This window comes from Pezoporus occidentalis, unplaced genomic scaffold (assembly GCF_034315485.1).
Source record: "Pezoporus occidentalis ecotype Australia unplaced genomic scaffold, CSIRO_AGI_Poc_V1 ctg45, whole genome shotgun sequence".
Taxonomy (NCBI): domain Eukaryota; kingdom Metazoa; phylum Chordata; class Aves; order Psittaciformes; family Psittacidae; genus Pezoporus; species Pezoporus occidentalis.
The window spans coordinates 677,103-700,071 of record NW_026915780.1 but is presented as its reverse complement, the minus strand read 5'-3'; the positions used below and the strand labels follow the sequence as shown (position 1 = coordinate 700,071).

Here is a 22,969-nt window from a genome sequence, read left to right as displayed (position 1 = left end):
TCCTGCTGTTACGGTATTGGTAGTAAACGAAGGTTGAGTGCTGGGTACAGGTGACTGGGTGATGGGCATCCAGACCCTGGAGCTTGCTTTACATCTGGTTTGCATTCACTAATAGAGATGTCAAAATGTTCTTTGAAAACTATCAAGGTGTTTTCTAAGGAACTTTTTCAGCCATGTAAGTGCCTGTTAATGTTCTTATTTCAGTGGTCAGGAAGAGGCCTTGGGTTAGGGGAAGTCTACAAAACAGTTAACATTTATGGGCCTATGCCTCTGTTTCCCTACTATTTGCTCCTTGATGTTTCTCCGTGATCCCTCCCTTTCCTTGCCCTTGCTAGTTCCCATGAACATCCCATAATGAGCTTTACACAAACCCAAAATGCCTTTTCTTCTGCATCTCATAGTGAGTCCTATACCCTGTAGGTAATGACCCCCCTCACTCAGCAAGGCGTGCAGGAAAGGGTTCCTCTCTGTGCCCCACCTTGGTGGCTTTCCCCTGGAGCTGCTGCTCCTCACCCATCACTGTTCATCTGGTTCTCTGGTGGTCTTTGTGCCGATCAGCCTTAAATCACCCAGTTGAACCCCTTGAGTCTCAGGTGCAACAGGCTGAGTCTCAAAGGCAGTAATAGCTGTACGCTTATGGCTTTGGAGTATTCTTCCAATGCCTTTGGAGACTGGTTGGAGAGGTTAAACTGGATCATGGTGCTTGGAAAAGGGGATTGCTGCTATGGACAGGAGGGAGCTCCCACAAGAGGGAAGGCTTTGCATGAGAGCCTGGCAGGCCACCAATGCTTCCTGGGCTTGGGGTGATTTCTTCTTCACTGCCATCCCAGACTCACAGTCTTGTGAGCACACAGCTGATGTGCAGGACCATGTCCCTTCACTGTTGCTGCCTTTCCCAAGGACATGGGAACAAATGGATCACCCATGTTCTTGTGATGCATGTTTTGGGTCTCTTCTCAGTATTTTTTTTATGTCACCATCTTTTTGTGTTTGCCATGATTTTTATAGTGTTCAGTGTTTCAGTTTAAAATCGGCGACGTCTCTTGGAAGTCATTATCCTTTGGCTATGATCCAAATCCATTCAGAACCTCCTACCACAGGGGTGGTGCAGTGTTGTCTGTGTCTGGATGAACCTGCTCGAGAGTCCAGAGTTGTCCATGGAGCTGTTGTGAGGGCTGGAGCAGCTCTGCTCTGGAGCCAGGCTGAGAGAGCTGGGCTGGGGCAGCCTGGAGAAGAGAAGGCTCCTGAAGGGGAGACCTGAGAGCAGCTCCAGTGCCTGAAGGGGCTGCAGGAAAGCTGGAGAGGGGCTTGGGACAAGGGATGGAGGGACAGGCCAAGGGGAATGGCTTTAACCTGCCCGAGGGGAGACTGAGATGAGCTCTCAGGCAGAAGCTCTTCCCTGTGAGGGTGCTGAGGCGCTGGCACAGGGTGCCCAGAGAAGCTGTGGCTGCCCCATCCCTGGCAGTGTTCAAGGCCAGGTTGGACACAGGGGCTTGGAGCAAGCTGCTCCAGTGGAAGGGGTCCCTGCCTGTGGCAGGGGTTGGAGCTGGAGGAGCTTTGAGGTCCCTTCCAACACAAACCATTTCATGGTGATAACGAAACGCAGTGACTGCCCAGCTCCATTAGACCATGGGGTGCTACGTACCTTTATTTAGCCGCCCATTCTCTCAGACTTTAGGTTAAAAGATTTTCTTGCCGTATAGATTATTTTATTTTTATCAAGAGGATGTTAAAATAATTTATAACCAACTGATCTATTGATACTGCACCAGCATCCTGCAGGGTAAGTACTTCCTACTCTAAACAGACATTACCAGCAGCATTGATTTAATAGCTCAGTGTGAAGGGACGGCTAATGTACATCCTAAATAAACTTGCTGTGTTCCCTGGGAAGTCCATTCTAATGGCCTCTAATGGAGAAGCTCTAAAACAAATGTGTTCTTAGTTAGAAGGAAGTGGATTGACATTGTGCTTTCTAAATTGCCTTTAAAAATAAAACTTTTTAATTCCTGCTTGAAAGAGTCCAACTATCCAACTGTAGTAATTAAATTACATCGTTTTACCAAGCCCTGAGTGCTTCCTGAATGACTTCAGGTACTCTCAACTCCATTGACTTGCCATAATTGATTTCAATGGGAGCTCTTGGCTCCTGTACCTTGAGGGTGTTGTGGGAGAAAGGCTGGTGCCACCTCACCTCCTCAAAGCGCTGCTCTCTGTGACTATGAGGCTGTTCTCAAACACACCATGACTGAAAACCAGGGCTTGTTTCCCTGTATAAGGTAGGAGCCATCAGTAACTGAGGTCCCTGAGCCTCCCTGGGGCTGCAGTGACATAGAGACACAGAACAGCCCAACATGGGCAGGTCTCTGCAGCCCACACAGCAGTGGGGATTGTACTTCTGGGTAACAGCCATGGCACCCATCCAGCCTTGAATGATTAATGGATTTCCATTGGGAATTTAAAAGCTCTGATTCATGTACCATGCATTGTTAGTCATTGTAATCGAGGGTGAAGTAACCTTTGAGGAAATTCTAACTTCATGCTTACGAAAATTCTGCCTTATTTGTTCGGTCAGAGCAGAGCAGGACAAGTTGTACTCACTCAGTCATGTTCGGCTTTGCAACAATATGCACAGCTCACACTCCAAAAGGAACCAGTTTTCAGAAGCAAAAGCCTTTAGTCATGTGGCAAAGGGAATCTGGGGGTTCTTTATAGCTGGAACGGAGCAGCAAATCATGATTTCACCTGCCCCACTTAACACTGCTTCGCTTAACAGTGGAACACTGCAGCTGCCTCAATGTTGCAGCAGTGATGGCAGTGGAATGTGGAGGTTTGCAGATGGTAGCAAGGGCCCAAGCCCTGTCCATCAGTGCCAGTCCTTTCAGCCTGGAGAAGAGAAGGCTCCTGAAGGGGAGACCTGAGAGCAGCTCCAGTGCCTGAAGGGGCTGCAGGAAAGCTGGAGAGGGGCTTGGGACAAGGGATGTAGGGACAGGCCAAGGGGAATGGCTTTAACCTGCCCGAGGGGAGATGAGCTCTTGGGCAGAAGTTAGGTGAGGGTGCCCTTAGCAGTGGGTGATGCTCCTGCATGGACACCCCATTCCCAGCACTGGGTGTGTGGACCAGTGGGCACTGGTGGGCCAGGAGGAATCCCACTGGTCCCATGCCACCGGTCCTGCAGGATGAGACCAGGCTGTGCCACAGCCTGGCGGGATGTGACCATGGACCATCACCTCCTCCTGCGGTGGCAAGTTGTTCCTTGGCCTTTTGTTTTCCTACTGTTACTAATGCAAGGAGGAAATGTGCTGAATCATGTTTGCCAGTGAAATGCTTCCTCGCATTTTGCTCCTTCTACAGTATTTCTGCTGGATAATGGGCTGCTGCCATCGTTGTTTTGCACATTTGATGGATGTGAATTTAATCTTATGAAGGAAAATTGTTGTTGCCTTTGTTTTTTATGAAGATTATGTTTAGGGTTTCTTTCTGGGAAACAAAATGCTGTGAAATGCTTTGTGTTTTCTCCAGTTTCTTTTTTCCTCCTAATTTAAAGCGTTGCCTATGTTGTAAAATGTCTTTGTTTTCATGTGAATAGGGATCAACTACCCAATATTCTGCTTATTCTGACCAAATAACCATTTGATGATGTGTTAACTTTTCATCTATCCATCCCTTTAGATTTCCGCCTCATCAGATATTTAGCAGAAACACCTCAGGAGGCATTTCTGTTTCATTCAAAGCTAGTAGACCGTTGCCTTAATGGAAATTGTTGAAAGCACCTTTAGATGGCACCCAAAGTACATTTGATTTGCTCTGTCTTACTAAAGGAATCTACATTTTGCTTAACAGTCTCCATGCAGGTGCTGACGAGTTGTCCCACGGTGTCTTCTGGCAGAGGCTGGCTTTGCCCCCCGGGACCCTGTGGGATCTCTCTGGGCTTGCAGCTCAGCTCTCCCTTCCTGCAGCTACCAGAAGGCAGGACCTTGGGAGCAGCACATGGCTCTCAGCCACAGCTGGAGCAGGGTGATGCGGCCACCCCTCTGTGCCAGCAGCCTCCCTGCTGTGCCATGGAGGGATATCGTGTCCCGCCCCACTGCATCCTCTCCTGTGGAATTTATCCCGTAGTTGTGCACTGCAGTCACCCCCTCTGTCCAAACACACGCCATGGAAGCACTTTCCCAGTACCCTTGCTGGGAGCGTGTAAACCACCACCGCTTGCTTCTCCCCTGGGCGTTTGTGCAGCGTTGGAACACAGTACCTTGAGAGGTCTGTTAATGCACAGTGTCATTTTTTGCAGGTTTGCAGGCAAAGCTAGCAAAGAGAAGTACCAAACGCAGCTCTCACAGGGCAAAAGGTCCTTACCTCAAACAGGCCACGTTTTAAAACTGCGCATTTCAATGAAACATTTTGCCTATGGCGAAAACCTGATGCATTTATGGCGTCTGAAACCAGATCAACAGACATTTTAGAGGCTGTGAATGACCTCTTTCTTCCTTAGGACCATTATCTGCCAGCACGGTGGCAGCCCTGTGGTGTGAGGGTAATTAATACTTTCTGGTCACGTATAGTGTATACATGTGCACTCCAGAGGGAAGAGCCTGGCGTTCTGTTGTAGTGCCATGTATCAGCACGGGCACAGAAGAAGATGTGGGGCTGTGTTGGGTGATTTTCCATTACTGGGCAGGGCACTGACTGTCCAACCTGCCCCGTGTCCAACCTGCCCAGCCGTGCCCCATGTGCCTGAGCTGCAGCACAAGCACTGTGCTCCAGGCTGGTGAACTGGGGTGGGCTCCATGGAGATGGGGGCTTTAACCCCACGGTAGCATCTGGAAACACTCAAGTGTGCTCCCCCTTCGAAATATTCCTGGAGCACTGGTGAATGCCACATGCCCCATCCCAGGGCGGTGAGCTGGTGAGAGCAGCAGGCAAAGAGGGCAGAGGAGCACTGGGGACAGCTGGACCTTTGTCATTTAAGCACTTAATGGCTTTGTATAATGTGTATCATGCATAAGCAAAACCTGTCCTGGGAAGGGGATAATGAAGCAAATTGCTCACATGGGGGACTTCGGGGAGAAGAATTAAAGAACTGCCATTCTATCTCTATGTTTAAAATGAAAAGGATGTTCAGGTTTTGATGTTTTTCCTTCAAATTTATTATTCCAAAGTTTCAAAAGGTGGTGTCTGAGCAAAATGTTGCAAAATGGTTAAAATGTGTGAGTGAACTGCTCCAAATTGTGATATCAATATTGCAGCTTAATTTCTTTAAAGATACTCTGAAATGCAACTAAGGGCATGGGTTACTTCCCAGTCATCTTAATGGACTATTCCTGCTGAGAAGAGACTTCATCCTGGGTAGCCCCCAGGAGAAGAGCAATATTTCAGAGTTGTTGAAGTGATTCATCTCATACATGCTATTTGCAAGCGATGCTGTTGTATTTTCCGTGTGGAGGGCTGTTGGCACTGGGCACCTCCTGTCTGGCCGTGCTCGGGGTCATCAGATGCTGTGTCGTTGTCAGCCGCTGCCTCGTGTGATTGTGTTCTGTTCTCCTTGTAGATGGAGGAGATTAAGTTTAAAGACAGAGCAGTCTACGTGCTGGAGAGAGAGTTAGGGGTGCAAGCCGGGCATGCTCAGAGACTGCAGCTCCAAAAGGAGGCTTTAGATGAACAACTTTCCCAGATCAAAGAGGCTGATCGGCATCTGAGCAGCCCCAAGCGGGAACTTCCTTATCCAAGTGGTGCAGGAGACGCTTCAGACCATTCGGGAAGCCCCGTAAGCACTTTCACATGGTTTCACCTACACGAGCGAGAGGACACAGCGACAAAAGGGCACAAAGTGACTCTTGATGAGCGCACCTCTAGCAACAGCTTTCCCATAGCTGCGCAGGGAGACCCCGGGGCACCCGTCAGTCAAGATCTGAAATGAAACCTTGTTATGGGAGAGCTTTTGCTTGTCTGTCGTTGTGTTTTCCGGTTGGTTTGGTTTTGTTAGCAGGGGGAATTGTTCTGTTCTCTCTTCCTCACTGTACCATACTGCTGCCACCTGCCTGAACCCCACAGTTTGACACAACTTTGCTAACAAATGATGCAAATGCATTTCTAACAAGTGATGTATGTGTGCTAGCTTCCGGAGCTGCTAACAAGGAGTTTGAGAGCAGATGTACAAGGCCAGTTGACAAGGGGAGCCGGGGGAAGGCAGCTGGTGCACAAGAGCCTCTAGCTCAGGGTTCCATGCAACAAAGTGCTCTTGCTCTCCCCAGCAAGGGAATCCAACACCCATTAACCTGTCCTCTCCTAATTCTCTTCTACAACCAAATATCCGAACATGAATTTTTAGCCACCCTTTCACAATGGCTTGTTTAACGTAACTACAGCACCTTCCTGCTTCTGCCTTACTTTGCTCACATGCCCCCAACCAGTTGACTGACCTCATACATCTGACGTGTGCAGATTTCCTTCATTGCTGATTCTCATCAAGGTTTCTTTTGCGACAGCCTTAGTTTCTCTCAGTAGAAGCATAAAGACATAGACAGGAGCAAACCAACCTGGTTTATTCTTTGTCTCAAGCCTCTCCTGCACCTGTTGAATGAGGAACCAAGACCTCCCAAAAGAGCCACCACCACTGTGGACACTAATTTGCTTCTTTCAATTTGAACTCCACTTCTGCCAAACATGAGAACAAGCCCTAGAGAAGGGGAAGGTCTGTTCCATTCCCGAATAGATGTAACTTCTCTGATTCTGAATGAGAACACATCTACCTATATTCCTATTCATAATTTGATGTAAGCATTTTCACTCAGATAAAGTGACTTTATGAGTGACCCTTTAGAGCCCCATAAGGCCACAGCTTTATGGATGAAGAGCCTGTGCAATGGTAGAATTGCCTGGGTGATCCCTGCTTGTACCCCATCATTTTTAATACCTTTTTCTTACAAAAGGTCCTCAGAGTGGGTGATGAGTCTGAAGCTCTCAGTTCAACAGTGGCATGCATTGGAAACACTGCCTCATATTGGATGTTTTCTTTTCTCTTTCCATGTTTACCATTTATGACATTGTATATGCATATACATACTTCTGCATTTGCATACTTTGTTCCATTATTCCCACCTTTCCATTGGTCTCATCCTGCAGCTCTCGGGGGGCGGTTAGGTTACATAGGTTACGCTCTGCCCTGCAATGTTTTGGAATGTTTGGATTTGGGATAAGATAAAGTTTGAGCTTTGAAAACCATTGGCTTTGCGTGTGCACTTATGAGCAGTTATTTGCAGTTGATCTTTGTTTTAGGAACAGCAGTTGGATGAAAAGGATGCCCGGCGATTCCAACTGAAAATCGCGGAGCTGAGTGCCATCATCAGGAAGCTGGAGGACCGGAACGCGCTGCTCTCGGAGGAGAGGAACGAGCTGGTGAGTGCAGCGGTGGCTGCTTGTGAATGTGCTGCTGTGCCTGTGCCTGGCCCGCAGAACACCAGGGTATTCTCTGCTGGGCTCTTTGGAAATCACTGCAGGAGCAGCTGCCGCCTCTCCATGCTCTCTGGATGCCGGAGAGGGACTCTTCATTAGGGACTGTAGTGATAGGACAAGGGGTGATGGGTTCAAACTGAAACAGGGGAAGTTCAGGTTAGGCATAAGGAAGAAGTTCTTTACTGTGAGGGTGGTGAGGCACTCACACAGGTTGCCCAAAGAAGTGGTAAATGCTCCATCCCTGGACGTGTTCAAGGCCGGGCTGGGCAGAGCCTTGGGTGACATGGTTTAGGGTGAGATGTCCCTGCCTGTGACAGGGGGTTGGAACTGGATGATCTTAAGGTCCTTTCTGGCCCAGGCCATTCCATGATTCTAAGATTCTCTTATTTGGTGCTGTGCCACACCACACTCCTAGAATCACAGAATGGTTTGGGGTTGGAAGGGACCTTCAAGATGATCTGGTTCCAACCCCCTGTCATGGGCAGGGACACCTCATCCTTGCTTGCATGACAAAGAATTTTTAAGGTGGCATCAGCTGGAGTTATTTTATCTATTTTCAAAAAGAAATGCATTCCCCACGTTGTGCACTCATTGTAGAGATTGAGCACCTCATAAAGGAGGAACAGCCTGCTTCCCAGTGGAAAATACCAAGAGGTTTTGATCAGTTCTGCTTTGCAGTGGGAGGAAACACTGCTAGTGCAACAGATAAAGAAAATGATGAATGTATCTGGTGAAAAACAGCAGCTCCAGAGGTGTAAATTCTCTTTATCTTTCAGTTAAAACGTCTGCGAGAAGCTGAAAGTCAGTATAAGCCCATTCTGGACAAAAACAAGCGCCTTAGCAGGAAGAATGATGAACTGTCACACGCCTTACGTCGAATGGAAAACAAGCTAAAGTTTGTGACACAAGAGAACATTGCAATGGTAAGTGTGGTGCACTGGGAGGAACAGGTTGTTCGGTGCTCACAGGGCTGGGGAAGTCCGGCAACATCCCAAACTTGCAAGTCCAACAGAGAAGCTGCCCCTTCCCGGAGGCGCTGGGGTGCTCTGTGGTGCGCTGCTGAGTGGTCTGTGGCTTGAACGTTTCGTTTTACATGAAATGTTTTGGTTTAGCTTTAAAAACAAACAGTTATGAAGTAAAGAAGCTGCATGAGCTTTGTGCGCTCTGCTCAGTCAGCGCTGGTCAGCTCCCACCTGAGCACAGGTCACCCCACCTGGCCTCTGACTTCAGTGCCAAACCTCCTCCTCATCCCTAAGAAATTTGCCCTTGTGAATCCTCCCTGTTTTCCCACTTCGATACTGCTAGTGGGTAATAGCTGGTAGCTATAGAGGCCACAGTGGTCCCAGCTCTGAATTCCTCCTCCTGCGGGATTCACAGTGCCCGGCAGCATGGAAGCACACGTGCAGCCAGGCTGCTGCTATCCCCCTCTTTGGCAGGCAGGTTTGATGGCCCGTGTCCTGCTGCTTGCTCAGCAAAAGGGCAACAGGGCAGCTGCCACAACTGCCATTAGGTTGGATGCATCACTAGGTGTCAAGGGAAGAGTTGTGCACTGGCCTTTGGCAGTTCCTCCTGAGCATTTCTCTTCTGCCATGTGGTTGTGTTTTTAGAGGCAAAGAGCTGGAACAATAAGGAGACCAAGCTCTTTGAATGACCTTGACCAGGAAGAAAGGGAAGTTGATTTCCTGAGACTACAAGTTATTGAACAGCAAAATATCATTGACGAGCTCTCCAAGGTAAGATGTAATGCTGCTGCTCCCCTGCGAGCTCAGCTGGGGCTGCAGCAGAACAGGAGGCCTATGCAAGGGAAGAGTGGGGCTCCATGGGTTAACAGCACAGCTTGGTCAGTGGGGCATAGTAGGCCTCTCCATGATGAACATAAGTTATCTGTAGTATGGTGTTTGGGAAGAATCCCTTCAGTCTACATGGCCTTTGCATGATGGAACCATTGCAGCATGTCCAGAAGATATGGACATAGAGGGAACATCAGAGCTGCTTTAGCTGGAGATAGCATCAGGGCTAAAGACTGCTGTGTACAAGGGGGTGTTCTGCAAGGCTGTGCTTGGGGTTTTGCTTCTGTGTTATCATGTTTGCAAAAAGAACATACTGAAATCCTAATGCTCAATGCTCCTCCAGAAAATAAATACCTTTTTTATTTAAGTCTGTGCGCTTACTGACACTATTTCATCCCTTTTCATTAGACACTGGAAACTGCTGGCTACGTGAAGAGTGTCATGGTAAGAATGACGTTAACTTCGTCCTCACCTTTGCCTGCAATTCCTGTCTGTGAAAGCCTGCAGAGTGTGATAATATTTGTTAGCATTTACATCCCTGTTAACAAGCTAACACAGTGCTTTTCCCAGCATAGATGCCGTCAAAGGCCATAGCAGCAAAGCTTGTGTTGCAAGCAAAACAGCATTTGATTTTGTGCTATCACTGCTGTGGATGTCAGGATTTGCCATTGGGCTGATGGTGGTGGCACATTAGCAATGTCCCACAGTGTCATCGCATCCTTTTGCCACACGGTTAAAAGGAAAGAGTGCAAGGGTTTTCTGTTAGAAGTTTGAAACCAGTCCGTGAGTCTGTGGTTCTATTTTGAGGCAGAGGCCAGCAGTGATGGTACTATTTCTTGGCTGCTAGTATGACATAGTTAAACAGCAGCTCTCTAAACAGCTCACGTATGTATCTGATTCTTTCAGGAACGGGATAAACTGTTGAGGTATAGGAAGCAACGGAAGAAAATGACAAGAATTCCTAAGGTAAGGAAAAAGGCTTCTATTAAGGTGTGTTGATGGGCACGGGCATGCGGGCTTCCTGGGGTGCTCCATGCACCTCGGAGCCACAAGGGGGGACGTTGTCCTCCAGGGTCTGCAGACAGGTCGTGGCCTTGAATTTGGTCACACAGTTCAAGGGCATTCATAGCCTGGTTGGGACGTTCAGAGAAGAGCTGCTGGGGACAGGGGGACCGTTTGCATTGCACATTGTGAGCATTTGCATGTGCTGCCTTTACCAGAGCAGTCCCGCAGGAGCCCAGTGGTGTGTGAGTGTGTGAAGATGAGACAGATCTCATGAATTAACACATCTCCAGACAATGCTTTAATGGCACTGCCTGGAAACACGTGTGGGCTGTAAATAATTCATGTCAGAGGTTAGTAACATGCAGAACTTGCTGGTTACAAGAAGCATCAGGCAGAGCTCAAGGAAACAGAAAACTCTGGTTAATGAACACTTGGCAGGATGTTAATCTAAATGTTAACTCTGTAACAGCATTGTAAGGTCTAATGTCAGGGACCTGAGAGCAAGCTGTGTTCTATGCATGAAGAACCAGCTAATAAATCTATAAATAACAAATTGTGGCCAATGTGAGATAACTCCTCCTGCCATCCTGCAAATGGCAAGCAGGCCTTCGGAAGAGCTACATTTTGTCTCCTTCAAGAATCATCCACTGCAAATTAAAACAAGCAGCCCAAGTCTAGAAATGCGTTTGTAAATTAGCACTGAAAAATGTCTTTGGAACTGTGCTTGCAGCACTGTCTTTGGCTTTCAATCAGTTAATGGTAAATCTGTCTTCACCACCGCTACCTTCATTCCTTTAAACAGAAGGCAGCTTGGAGTAGGAAACTGGATCTCTTCAGATTGTACAATCATTGCTGTGGTGATCAGCTTCACACCTCCAAGGAGGAGAGTTTGGCAAATCTAACTTGCCATGTGAGGGTTGCAGTAATGGCAGGAGGGACTCTGGAGGTGGCAATGGTCTGGCAAAACCATTTCAATGCACAGCTCCCTCCCAACGTGGAGGTGCACACCCAAAGTGAACAGAGTGCTCTGAGCTGCAGAAAGCTGGAGGAAAATGCCTTAGAAGAAGGCAGGGAGCTGAGGTTCCTCCCAAGGGGGGTGTGTTCAGACCCACAGGGGCGCAGGGTTTGGCCGTGTGTCCAAAGCCGCCTCTGTGCCCCAATGCCCTGGCGCAGGCGGTGGCACCACTGCGGTCAGTGACACCTTCTCTCTGCCAGAAGCCGGTGGTGGAGACGTTCTTTGGCTACGATGAAGAAGGTTCCTTGGAGTCTGATGGTTCCTCTATCTCTTACCAAACTGACCGCACAGATCAAACGCCTTGCACGCCTGAGGATGACTTGGAAGAGGTACCCATCAAAACCCCGTGGTGTCTGTGCTGAAACCTCTCTGCTAGCTTTTAATGTCATTCCTGGGCTGTTACATCCCTCATCTGCCCCCTCTGACCGGAAAATGAAAACTTGATGTTCAATTTAATATTGTGCATGTTGGTTACCATGTCCCTCAAGTCTCCAGTAATTTCACAACTCTTAACCAAGCTGTAAACATTATATCCTAAGAATACTGCATGTAGCATGGATTTATAGGTTAGAGGTCTAACGTGACCGAGCAGTTGGACAGGCCTGGGAAGATCTGTTCACACTGAGGTTTACTGCAGGTTTGTGCACGTGTAGTTTGGTTCAGGTCCTTCTGTTTGTCGTTCTGAGCTCAGCCCAGAGCACAGCCTCGGGCCCTGAGGTTTGTGTTTCTAGAGGAGAGGTTACAGCCCCTCAAACCGCTGTCTCCAGAGGAAGGGCTGTCCCTCCTGCTGACGTTGTGTCTTCTGGGGAGGCTCTGAATGCAGAGTGCAAAGGCAGCTGGTGATACACATCAAAGTTACTATTCCTGGTATCTTGCAGGGCTTCCCTACACGCGCGTTCCCAAGTGCATGTCAGATCCCTGCACTGTTACATGTCTCTGGGCTCAACAAGAATCTTGTCATGGACAAAAAAGCCCTGATAATGACTCTTTATGGTTATTATATTGTATTTATACTGAGGCTTATTGCGGTTGCTGCCTGCAGTTCTTCATCTGCCATTTCACCTGTTCCATGCCTTGTCAGGAGATCGGTTAAAAGGGAGCCTAAAGAATTCTGATCTCCCTCATAAAAGATACATGAGTGGTCGCGGGGTGTGCGCTGCACTGCAGGAGACCTGAGTGTATTTCTGTCTTGATCTCTCATTCCTGTATTGACAAGTTCCCTGTTGAACAGTACAAAGTGTCTGCATGCAGCCAGCAGTGTAATTGCTTTCATGTTGAATGAAGTATTCTGGTCAGCCTGACATGAACTCATTCAGTGCTGGGTACTGTAAGGAGAGTGAGGAAGAATGAAGGGTTCTTTTCATGTCAACATCATTATTGCTGCAAGTATTAACTCTAGATTAGTGTCTTAATGCTTGAGTGAGGCTGTCAGGCTTGGCTTGCAAACCTGTTGTTGTTTTGAGAAAGTTATATTTTCATCTTTAAATGCGATAACTTTGCCTGCTCCAGTAATAAAGGGTGACCCAGTCATTAGTGTGTGACATGGATGGCAGGCTTTTACCTTCCCATGGCAGGGGAAAGTATCTTTTTTATTTCCAATATTGCATTTTCTTTATGTAAGGGTGTGCAAGAGATGTTTATGGGACAAAAGAGAAGCAGTCTGAGGGCACGTAACTGAGATCCTCAGTACTGTGCTTCCCAAATTGCATTTTCAAAGTCATAATTGTGTCATTTTTTAGAGAAAGTAGACATTTTTACTGTCATTGCAGAAAAAAGGCAACAAGCACAATGCATCTTTGGCTTTAATTCCAGGGCATGGCCAAGGAAGAGACAGAACTGCGGTTTCGGCAGCTGACGATGGAGTACCAGGCTCTGCAACGAGCATACGCCCTATTGCAAGAACAGGTCGGAGGAACATTGGATGCAGAACGAGAAGTTAAGGTCTAAATGGCTTATATTACATGAAAATAAAGGATTGTCGTTGTATGGGGGTTTCCACTTGCACTTGCTCCTTTGTTTTATGTTTGTTGGGCAGGACACGGCCAGGGTGGGTGCTGATGGGGGCTGCAGGGTCTCTAGCTGAAGGGCTGGTCTGCTGGAGGAACCACTGTTACTGTGGTTTTGTCTCTTCACCTCTGATCAGTCTAAGAGAAATTCAGAGAGATTTTTTAGTGGGAAAACTTTAAAATTAAGCTTCTCTATAAAAACCTAGGCCATCTATCTTCAATATATAATGCTTGGTGTTGAATTCCTTCTGGATTCTGTGAGATTCCTCAAAAAATGTTTAGAAAGCTTATATCTGTGATTCTTTTTCTTAATTCCATTGCAAAGTGTCCTATGCTCTTCTGCCTGCCTACCTGCCTCATACAGCCCATGTGGCTGCACACACCTGACATAAAATCATTGAGTCTAAGACCGGTTTGTGTTGGAAGGGACCTTAAATCTCCTCCAGCCCCAACCCCTGCCACGGGCAGGGACCCCTTCCACTAGAGCAGCTTGCTCCAAGCCCCTGTGTCCAGCCTGGCCTTGAACACTGCCAGGGATGGGGCAGCCACAGCTTCTCTGGGCACCCTGTGCCAGCGCCTCAGCACCCTCACAGGGAAGAGCTTCTGCCTAAGAGCTCATCTCAGTCTCCCCTCGGGCAGGTTAAAGCCATTCCCCTTGGCCTGTCCCTGCAGGCCCTTGTCCAAAGCCCCTCTCCGACAGCCAAACTCCTCTAGCTCAATGCCATCTTTGCAATACTATTTCACCCTTCCTAGCTCTGTAACTAGTCTGGTTTTCTTCCACTGAATAATTCAATGAATTAACTGCTAATTTCATCACAGTCTCCATGGTGAGCACCTCTCAGCCATCCAGATTTAGCAGCATCCCATGTCTCCCAGCAGCCTTCCTGTTTGGCCATCATGGATAGTCTCACTCTTGAGTGCCCCAGTGCATTGAAGCTGACATTCTGATAAGCACATGCTCTGCCCTGAAGTTTTAGTTACTGCACAGGTAAAGAAAATCATCAGGAAACAAGACATGCCCGACCTGAAAAGTGCCTTCATTTCACTTTTTCCATAGTGAAACAAAATGAGAACAACACAGGTAATGCAAGCAGATCGGGCCATGCTCATTCTAACAAGATAAAGAGCAGATAAGTGGTTGGAGGAAAGAAAGTTTTCTGTAAAACAACCTTTAATGAACAGAACAGCTAACAGTAATCACATTTATTGTCCAGAAAACACGTGCAGGAAGGTGGTGTGTATTTAAATAAGCATGAAGCTATAAGTATAGTAAATAATTGCACACAACACAATAAGACCATCAGATAGGGCACTGCATGCATGCAGAGCAACTCAGTTGGCCAGTGTGTAATATTACATGTGTAGGGGCTGTTCTGAGCTTCTTAACTTACCAAAAGTTAAAGGAAACAAGTGTGCCCAGAGCTGTGGCATTGTCATTTTAATGTGTTTTCATGGAGAAATGAACCTTCGCCTGACACTGCCTTTCTTAAAAGCCCTGTTCTAGGTTAGGGAGGGCTGCTGAGTGCAGGCTGCTATAGCCAGCTGAGAGAGGCCACCCACATTTTGCTGCCCTGATGGGATGCTGCTTATGCCCATCCTGAGTTCATGCTCAAACTTATTACCCTGTCTTCGAGACTTCTTTCTATGATGAATGACTCCTGCTGTGTGCTTTGCTGCAAACTGATTCTGCCACAGAACTTTAAACCCCATTGGTTAAAAGTGTTTGATGTTTTCAGCATTTTCTGTCCCCGTGTTGGCTTTGGTCTGTTACAGAAAGTTTGATTGATGGTTTTTTGGTCTTTCCCCCTCATATCCCACAGACACGTGAGCAGCTCCAAGCAGAAATACACCGCTCGCAGGCTCAGATCCAGGACCTGGAGAAGGCCCTTGCGGAGCAGGGGCAGGTAACACCTGTGGCCGGACCCCTGATATGTAATGATGTCCTGGGGGTTGTGGGCTTTATATATTCAGCAAACTAAGAAATCAGTTTAAAAACAAGGTTTATTTTGCCTAATAATCAGAAATACCTAACTTATTTTCAGTGTAGCAGAAATTCGATAGTAGATACATAGCTAGAAATATCCCTTTTAATGCAAACTAATATTGTAACCTAAAAGAGGTTCTTAGTCACTGGAGTGTTTCTATTCCATTTGTATACTGCAAACTGTTAAAATAATGGAAAAGTTTAGCTTAGGAAGTTCTTTTTGGAAATAATGGAATTACAGTTTCACATGCAGCATTATTCTGTCCCTCTCCTCCATCTGCATGATTTACTGCAGTACTTGCTGCTGTGTTTGTGCTAACCATTGCCAGCTTCACCTGCAGCATTGGTCGTTTCTTTCTCAAGGACATGAAGTGGATTGAGGAGAAGCAAGCGCTGTATAGAAGAAACCAGGAACTGGTAGAAAAGGTATTCAATGTTTCTAGTTATATTATACAAATAATATTTGTAGTTTAAGGGATGCAGAAGGTGCAGTATTTTAACCTGTGCCACACAGCTCTGATGGAAATAATTAGTGTATAATAAGATGATATGTATAAACCTGCCAGGAGGAGGGGTTTCTGGCCTTCCCTGTTGTCCCTTACATGTTTTCTGGCCACCCCTGTTAACCCATACAGTGTCCATGTCACTAAGGATGGTGGCTCTGGAGAAGAGCCCCCATTCCCCATCACTGGTGCCACATGTCCCTGCTCACACTGACTCTGTGTTTCCCTGGCACGGTCAAGGCACGTGGATCTCGAGTGACACTGCGGGCAGTGCTAACCACGGGCTCCCTGTTTTGCAGATAAAACAGATGGAAGCTGAGGAAGCTCGCTTGAAACATGATGTCCAGGACGCGAAGGATCAGAACGAGCTCCTGGAGTTCAGGATCTTGGAGCTTGAAGTGAGCACGTGTTGCAGCCCTGGTCCTGCCCTGGTTTGTGTGAGCTCTAGCTGGGGGCACTCGCCCATATGTACTGTAAAGAGTTATATTGCCCTGAATGTGAGCAAAGGGTTTGGGACAAAGTGCTAATGAAGGAGGAAAAACATTCCAAACACCCAGGGATCACTGCCAGTGCTCTCCATAGGTCGTTCTGGCAATCTTGCTACTTAAATAATTTAACTTCCAGTAGGTTGGCTCATGATGTGGGTACACATTTACTGTACTCCATCTGTCCTGAAAATGCAGAGAGGTGAAACCTGCACAGATCATACATGGGAAAGAAAAAGAAAAAGCAACTTTTGTTTTCATTGCCAAAACCCATGGCTCTGTTTCACCTCTTGCTAAACATGCAGAGGAGGAATCGTGTGCCCCAGGTTGCTAAAGTTACTTCACTGAGCCTTCTGTTTTCTGGTGTATTATCTAACCTGTACAAACAGAATCTATAAGCTCTTGGAAACTGTATTTAAATTCTCCAAAGAGAGATTAACAAAGCAGACACAAGTAAGGGAGATGTAAACACTATATTGTATTAGATGTAAGTGTATAGAATCATGGAATCACAGGTTGGTTTGTGTTGGAAGGGATCTCAAAGCTCCTCCAGCTCCAACCCCTGCCACGGGCAGGGACCCCTTCCACTGGAGCAGCTTGCTCCAAGCCCCTGTGTCCAACCTGGCCTTGAACACTGCCAGGGATGGGGCAGCCACAGCTTCTCTGGGCACCCTGTGCCAGCGCCTCAGCACCCTCCCAGGGAAGAGCTTCTTCTTTTGTTCAATAGTTGTTCAAATATATAATGTAGTGAAATGATAGGGAAGTGGTCATGGTTGGTGCCCAGTGAAGCAGCACGGTGGGAAAATGTGAGCACTGTTAATATTACATTGATAATATATGGCTGATCCCCTGTGCAGTGAGGTGAGGCCTCCATCAGCCCCGAGTGCCATCACAAAAGCACAAGGTCTGGCTGGAGAATGGCTCTGCTTCCTGGCTCTTAGTGCCAGCAGAGCCCGGGTGCCGAGGGAAGGGTCCGTGTGCTCTGTGCACCTGAAATGAAGCCACCCTGTGACAACGTGGCTTTGTGATGGGCTCCGTTAGAGCAGCCCTTTTCACACCGTGTTCCTCGGGCTCTCCGTGGTTGGGGAGGTACCACGCGGTATAGCCAAGCGACTCTTGTCATTGCAGGAGCGGGAGCGGCGATCGCCTGCCATCACCTTCCACCACGGCCCCTTTACAGAGGGAAAAAGCCCTCTCCAGGTGTACTGCGAGGCAGAAGGTGTAACAGTAAGGGATCCTCCTGTCGTGTTTTCCTTCCCCTCAGTGAAGCCAGGCGCTCTGTTCTGACTCCTGCTTTTCCATTTCTCTCTTGTTAGGACATAGTAGTAGCAGAGCTGATGAAAAAGTTGGACATTTTAGGGGATAACGCCGTAAGTGTATGTTCCTTTAATAAATTGTGCATGCTTTGGTCAGTGTTAGTCCTCATGTGAAGCTAGCAAAGCCTCCTTGGGCTGCTGCTGCACAGCCTGTCCTGCAGCCAAAGCACGGGGCTGTGAGCTCAGCATTCCCTGGCTCTTCACGGGGTGGTTACAGGCTCCTGGCAGTGCCACGCGGGATCCTGGTATCACAACATTGCTCTGGGTGTTCCAAGGGTTTGCAAAATATTTTGCATCGTGTTCAGTTTCTTCTGGCCACTGTCCCCACAGGCTCCTTTGTTGCTTACTCTGCCTCTGCTTTGCTTTGCTTTGGCATCCTAGCAGCTCTGTGCTCTGCTTTTGCCTAAACCCCACAAACCTTTGGTAGCAACCATGATATTAAACAAAAAGCTACAACAGCAGCATGAGAAGAAGCAGCAAATAATAAGGAATTTGAAAGTATTTCTCCTTTAGCCAACGGAAGTGAGTAATTACACATACAGTTAGGTATTCAGAAGGTTTATAAGCCCTTGGTGTGTTTGTCCCCGGCACTCCTATCTGTAAGCAAAGCTACAAAGCCCGTGGCTGTGCAGGCAGAGGGGAGCAGAGCCCTTGGCCACTGCAGGGAGACCCCACCACTGGCTCTGCAGAAAGCCATCAGCTTCCTAATCATGGGAATGGCAGCTCATGGCTCTCTGGATCGGAACAAATGTGGCTCCAGACCGGAGGGATTCCTTCCTCCTGGGGTATTTATGGTCAGAGTAAGACCAAAGTTTGGAATCACATACAGAGCATGGTTTCCATACTTTAATGTTCTAACATAGCAGCAAAACCTGGATTGAAAAGCTGACATCTTCATAGATACTTTCCAAACTCATGGCTTTGCCCCATAAAATAAGGATTGTGTCTTAATGTACTGTGCATGGAATGAACTCGCGGACTGACAACAGCATCTCTCCTGAAAGGCACACTGTGCTAAGCTTGGTCTTGTCTTGTGTAACTGTGTTTGTTCCCTGTTGGGTAAAAACAGGCCCAGTGTCACCTGGTTTTTTTGGTAAACGTGAGATTTTTGGAAGAATTAACTCTATGCATGATAGAATTCAGCCCAAAGAGTTACACTTGTTTTAACAATGATGTTACAACACTAATTTTCCCAGTTTCTTGTTCCTTGGACATTATTTAATTTCATATTTATTTAATACAGCAGTGCCCAAGTAGTGGATTAATAACAAGACACTGGGATTTGTTGTAATTCTATTCTGCTTTTGGTGCAGAACCTGACCAACGAAGAGCAAGTAGTTGTCATACAAGCAAGGACCGTCCTCACGCTGGCTGAAAAGGTAAGGACAGCACATCAAAACCAAACTCATTGGTAAATGCGTGTTGTGAGAGCACCTGGCAGCCTCAGAGCAGCTCACCTGGAGGCACAGGGGAGGTGGCTGATGGCTTCATCACCAAATGCTGTGGTTCTTTATGTGGAATTGCGCTGTTTTTTGTCAAAATGAGGGTGACATTCAGGCAATACAGACAGACATTGTTGAGATTTAAGTGCTATTTAGTTAGTAAAATGGCTTTGAAATCATGCTTTTTTTTCCCTCAATATATGTAACAGAAAATAAAAAGTAAGAATAGAGTAAGTTTTCCTCTTTATTTAGTGAATTTAAGTGAGTAGTTGCAGTGTGTGCTGATAGCTCCTGAAGTCACAGTAAGCACTGAATATGAGGCGTGCTGCCTCTGCCATGTGGGCTTAATCCCCTGCTCTCTGTTTTGTGCAGTGGCTGCAGCAGATAGAAGTGACAGAGTCTGCGCTGCAGCAGAAGATGCTGGACCTTGAGAATGAAAAGGTACCAAGGGAAGGAACCGTGGGAGAAGCAGCAGAAGAGCATCCCAGTAGATGCCATTGCACTGATGCCTCTTCCCCTGTCCCCAGGAGCTGTTCAGCAAGCAGAAGGGTTACCTGGATGATGAGCTCGACTTCAGGAAACAGTCCCTGGACCAAGCTCACAAGGTGAGGAAAACCACTTCAATGATGGCATCTTGATTAACTTCCCTTGTGTAATACGTGTGGTCTGCTCTCTATAGAAAAGCTCTGCTTTGGACAGGACTGCACATGGAGTGACCCAAGGACTAAATAGGCTGAGTTTTAAACAAACCCCTCCATGCTCTGCACTAACAGTGAATTCCTTCTGGACAGAGTTCCTTGTGTTTGGGTGGACCTTACAGGGTTAGGACCTGAACATTAACTCGTGAAACCCAAGTTCTAACGTAGCAGAGGTTTCAGAAAATGACTGGCAAGAAAATGATGCTTCAGTAAGTTCTCTTTCCCCTCCAAATGAGAGCTGTTAGGCTGGACACCTTAGATCTTAGGTTCCAGCCTCTGTAACCAGAACAGCTGGAGGCATTGTGTGATTCTGCACACTTGAAATGAAACTGCTTTTAGGCCAGGTTCGTCATTAGCTGATCCTAAGCCATTTCAACCATATCAAAGAATCCCAGTATGGTTTGGGTTGGAAGAGATCTTGTAGTTCCAACCCCCTGCCGTGGGCAGGGACAACCATCTCCTCAGTCATCTGCTGTCTTGTTTCCTTCAATTAGAGAAAAGGTCAACACATACTCATGAAAGACACACATTTGCATATCAGTGTATCTCATTCTGTCAGTTCCTATTAAATCCCAAGCACAGTTACACTTTCTGAGAAGCAATATTTATGCCTCTCCTGCTGGATACCTGTTCTCTATTTTGATCACAAACCATCTGGGGGAGCTTTTACTCAATACATTTTCTGCCTGTAAGGATGATTTTCAAGACTGATTTTGCCACAAGCTGAGCTATATCTGGAACCAGTGTCTGTGCACAGCATCTCCAGGCCTCCTCTGGCCTCGCTCCAACAGCTCCACGTCCCTCTTGTGCTGCTGCCCCAGAGCTGGATCAGGGCTGCAGGGGGGGTCTCCCCAGAGCACAGCAGAGGGGCAGGATCCCCTCCCTGAGCTGCTGCTCACGCTCTGGGGGTGCACCCAGCACACGGGGGGGCTCTGGGCTCAAGTGCAAACTGAAGCCAGCTCATGGGGAGTCATATTGGGTAATGCTGGCTCATGTTGAGGCATCACACCATGTCTGCAGGCGAAGCAATGGGCTTTACTCCCGGGCATGAAAGCAGCCTGAAAGCAGGAAGGAAGCTTTGTTCTGCCCTGAATTTAGAGTGGTGAAAGCTCTTTTGATTTGTTTAATTTGTTTCACTTCCATGTTTTCTTTGTGCCCCTTGGGATGAGGAGCTGCTAATGTTCCCCACTGACTGCAGCCAACAGGATTACCAGCCATAACCACTGAGCTTCTTGCATGGTTTTCACTCCCTTGGCTGCTGGTGGGGGGTTTTGCTCTGAGAAACACTGGCTCACACACACGGACTCCTGCTGCTGCTGCTGCTCTCGAGGCTGTGAAATCCCCCACACTCTTCTTCCTTCACAAGTCAGTGTAATCTCAGAGCACAGCAGTCATTTAACCGAGGTTTGGGGCCCAACAGAAACCCATGTTTCAAACAGCAGCATTTTGTTGAGGCAGTGATGGTTAGCAAGGATGTTGGTGATGGTTTTGAAAGTGAAAGCAAAGTCTTCTGAGATCTGATCTCATCTTCTCCCAGCGATACCGTGGTTACTGTCCCTCAGTTAGCATCAGTGTCCAGAACTTCTGCCATGATACTGTCATTCTTGTAAATGCTCCTATTCTTTGGTCTGGCCGCCTCAGGTGGGAAAACTTGATGATTTTAGCTGAGCTGAGTTACCACACCAGACATCAACAGCATCGTCAAACAGCCCCTCTGGAGGTACAGCCCACACTGGTGCAGCAGCCTCCTGAGGCCATGGAGAGCCCTGCAAGGTTCACCCTGCACCATCACAGTCCTCTCCTGAGGCCATGGAGAGCCCTGCAAGGTTCACCCTGCACCATCACAGTCCCCTTCTGAGGCCATGGAGAGCTCTGCAAGGTTCAACCTGCACCATCACAGTCCTCTCCTGAGGCCATGGAGAGCCCTGCAAGGTTCACCCTGCACCATCACAGTCCTGTCCTGAGGCCATGGAGAGCCCTGCAAGGTTCACCCTGCACCATCACAGTCCTCTCCTGAGGCCATGGAGAGCCCTGCAAGGTTCAACCTGCACCATCACAGTCCTCTCCTGAGGCCATGGAGAGCTCTGCAAGGTTCAACCTGCACCATCACAGTCCTCTCCTGAGGCCATGGAGAGCTCTGCAAGGTTCAACCTGCACCATCACAGTCCTCTCCTGAGGCCATGGAGAGCTCTGCAAGGTTCAACCTGCACCATCACAGTCCTCTCCTGAGGCCATGGAGAGCCCTGCAAGGTTCAACCTGCACCATCACAGTCCCCTTCTGAGGCCATGGAGAGCCCTGCAAGGTTCAACCTGCACCATCACAGTCCCCTTCTGAGGCCATGGAGAGCTCTGCAAGGTTCAACCTGCACCATCACAGTCCCCTTCTGAGGCCATGGAGAGCTCTGCAAGGTTCAACCTGCACCATCACAGTCCCCTTCTGAGGCCATGGGGAGCCCTGCAAGGTTCAACCTGCACCATCACACCATCACAGTCCCCTTCTGAGGCCATGGAGAGCCCTGCAAGGTTCAACCTGCACCATCACAGTCCTCTCCTGAGGCCATGGAGAGCCCTGCAAGGTTCACCCTGCACCATCACAGTCCCCTTCTGAGGCCATGGAGAGCTCTGCAAGGTTCAACCTGCACCATCACAGTTGCCTTCTGAGGCCATGGAGAGCCCTGCAAGGTTCAACCTGCACCATCACAGTCCCCTTCTGAGGCCATGGAGAGCTCTGCAAGGTTCAACCTGCACCATCACAGTCCCCTTCTGAGGCCATGGGGAGCCCTGCAAGGTTCAACCTGCACCATCACAGTTGCCTTCTGAGGCCATGGAGAGCCCTGCAAGGTTCAACCTGCACCATCACAGTCCCCTTCTGAGGCCATGGAGAGCCCTGCAAGGTTCAACCTGCACCATCACAGTCCTCTCCTGAGGCCATGGAGAGCCCTGCAAGGTTCACCCTGCACCATCACAGTCCCCTTCTGAGGCCATGGAGAGCCCTGCACGACCCCAGCAGCTCTGTGGAGGGTGTGCGGAGGGGCCGTCAGGGGCTGCTTTGTCTCTTGCTCTGCATCAGGCCTGCTCTGTATTGATCAAAAAGACTTCCGCTTGCTTTTGGCTTGCATGAAGGACTACCTTGGGCTCCGAGGCAGCAGGCATTGTCTGGGTCACCTGCCCTAGGAGGCTGCTGGGCTTGGTGACCTGGGGAAACCTTCCGAGCCTGCTTCCCACACACTCGTGTGTCTCGGTACATCTGGAGGGCACATCTGTCTGTGAGCA

The 22,969-nt window shown here is 48.2% G+C and overlaps 2 protein-coding genes across 42 annotated transcripts in view; one reads left to right on the top strand and one right to left on the bottom strand.

The window, feature by feature from the left end:
• The window catches only part of BNIP3 (BCL2 interacting protein 3), a 234,144-nt gene that overhangs the window by 55,828 nt on the left and 155,347 nt on the right, over window positions 1-22,969 (bottom strand). The gene's annotated exons all lie outside the window — the stretch shown is intronic.
• The window catches only part of JAKMIP3 (Janus kinase and microtubule interacting protein 3), a 76,667-nt gene that overhangs the window by 38,851 nt on the left and 14,847 nt on the right, over window positions 1-22,969 (top strand). For 8 of the 40 annotated variants that reach the window (XM_062635125.1, XM_062635123.1, XM_062635120.1 and 5 more), the window contains 16 exons: window positions 5,549-5,764; window positions 7,276-7,395; window positions 8,229-8,375; window positions 9,060-9,185; window positions 9,651-9,686; window positions 10,149-10,208; window positions 11,463-11,591; window positions 13,075-13,203; window positions 15,089-15,172; window positions 15,616-15,678; window positions 16,055-16,192; window positions 17,369-17,467; window positions 17,557-17,616; window positions 18,870-18,935; window positions 19,371-19,439; window positions 19,526-19,603. In XM_062635125.1, the coding sequence (XP_062491109.1) occupies window positions 5,549-5,764; window positions 7,276-7,395; window positions 8,229-8,375; window positions 9,060-9,185; window positions 9,651-9,686; window positions 10,149-10,208; window positions 11,463-11,591; window positions 13,075-13,203; window positions 15,089-15,172; window positions 15,616-15,678; window positions 16,055-16,192; window positions 17,369-17,467; window positions 17,557-17,616; window positions 18,870-18,935; window positions 19,371-19,439; window positions 19,526-19,603 (1,620 nt within the window). The remainder of the gene's footprint in view (window positions 1-5,548; window positions 5,765-7,275; window positions 7,396-8,228; window positions 8,376-9,059; window positions 9,186-9,650; window positions 9,687-10,148; window positions 10,209-11,462; window positions 11,592-13,074; window positions 13,204-15,088; window positions 15,173-15,615; window positions 15,679-16,054; window positions 16,193-17,368; window positions 17,468-17,556; window positions 17,617-18,869; window positions 18,936-19,370; window positions 19,440-19,525; window positions 19,604-22,969) is intronic. The other 32 variants (XM_062635122.1, XM_062635149.1, XM_062635133.1 and 29 more) reach the window with 22 other exon arrangements.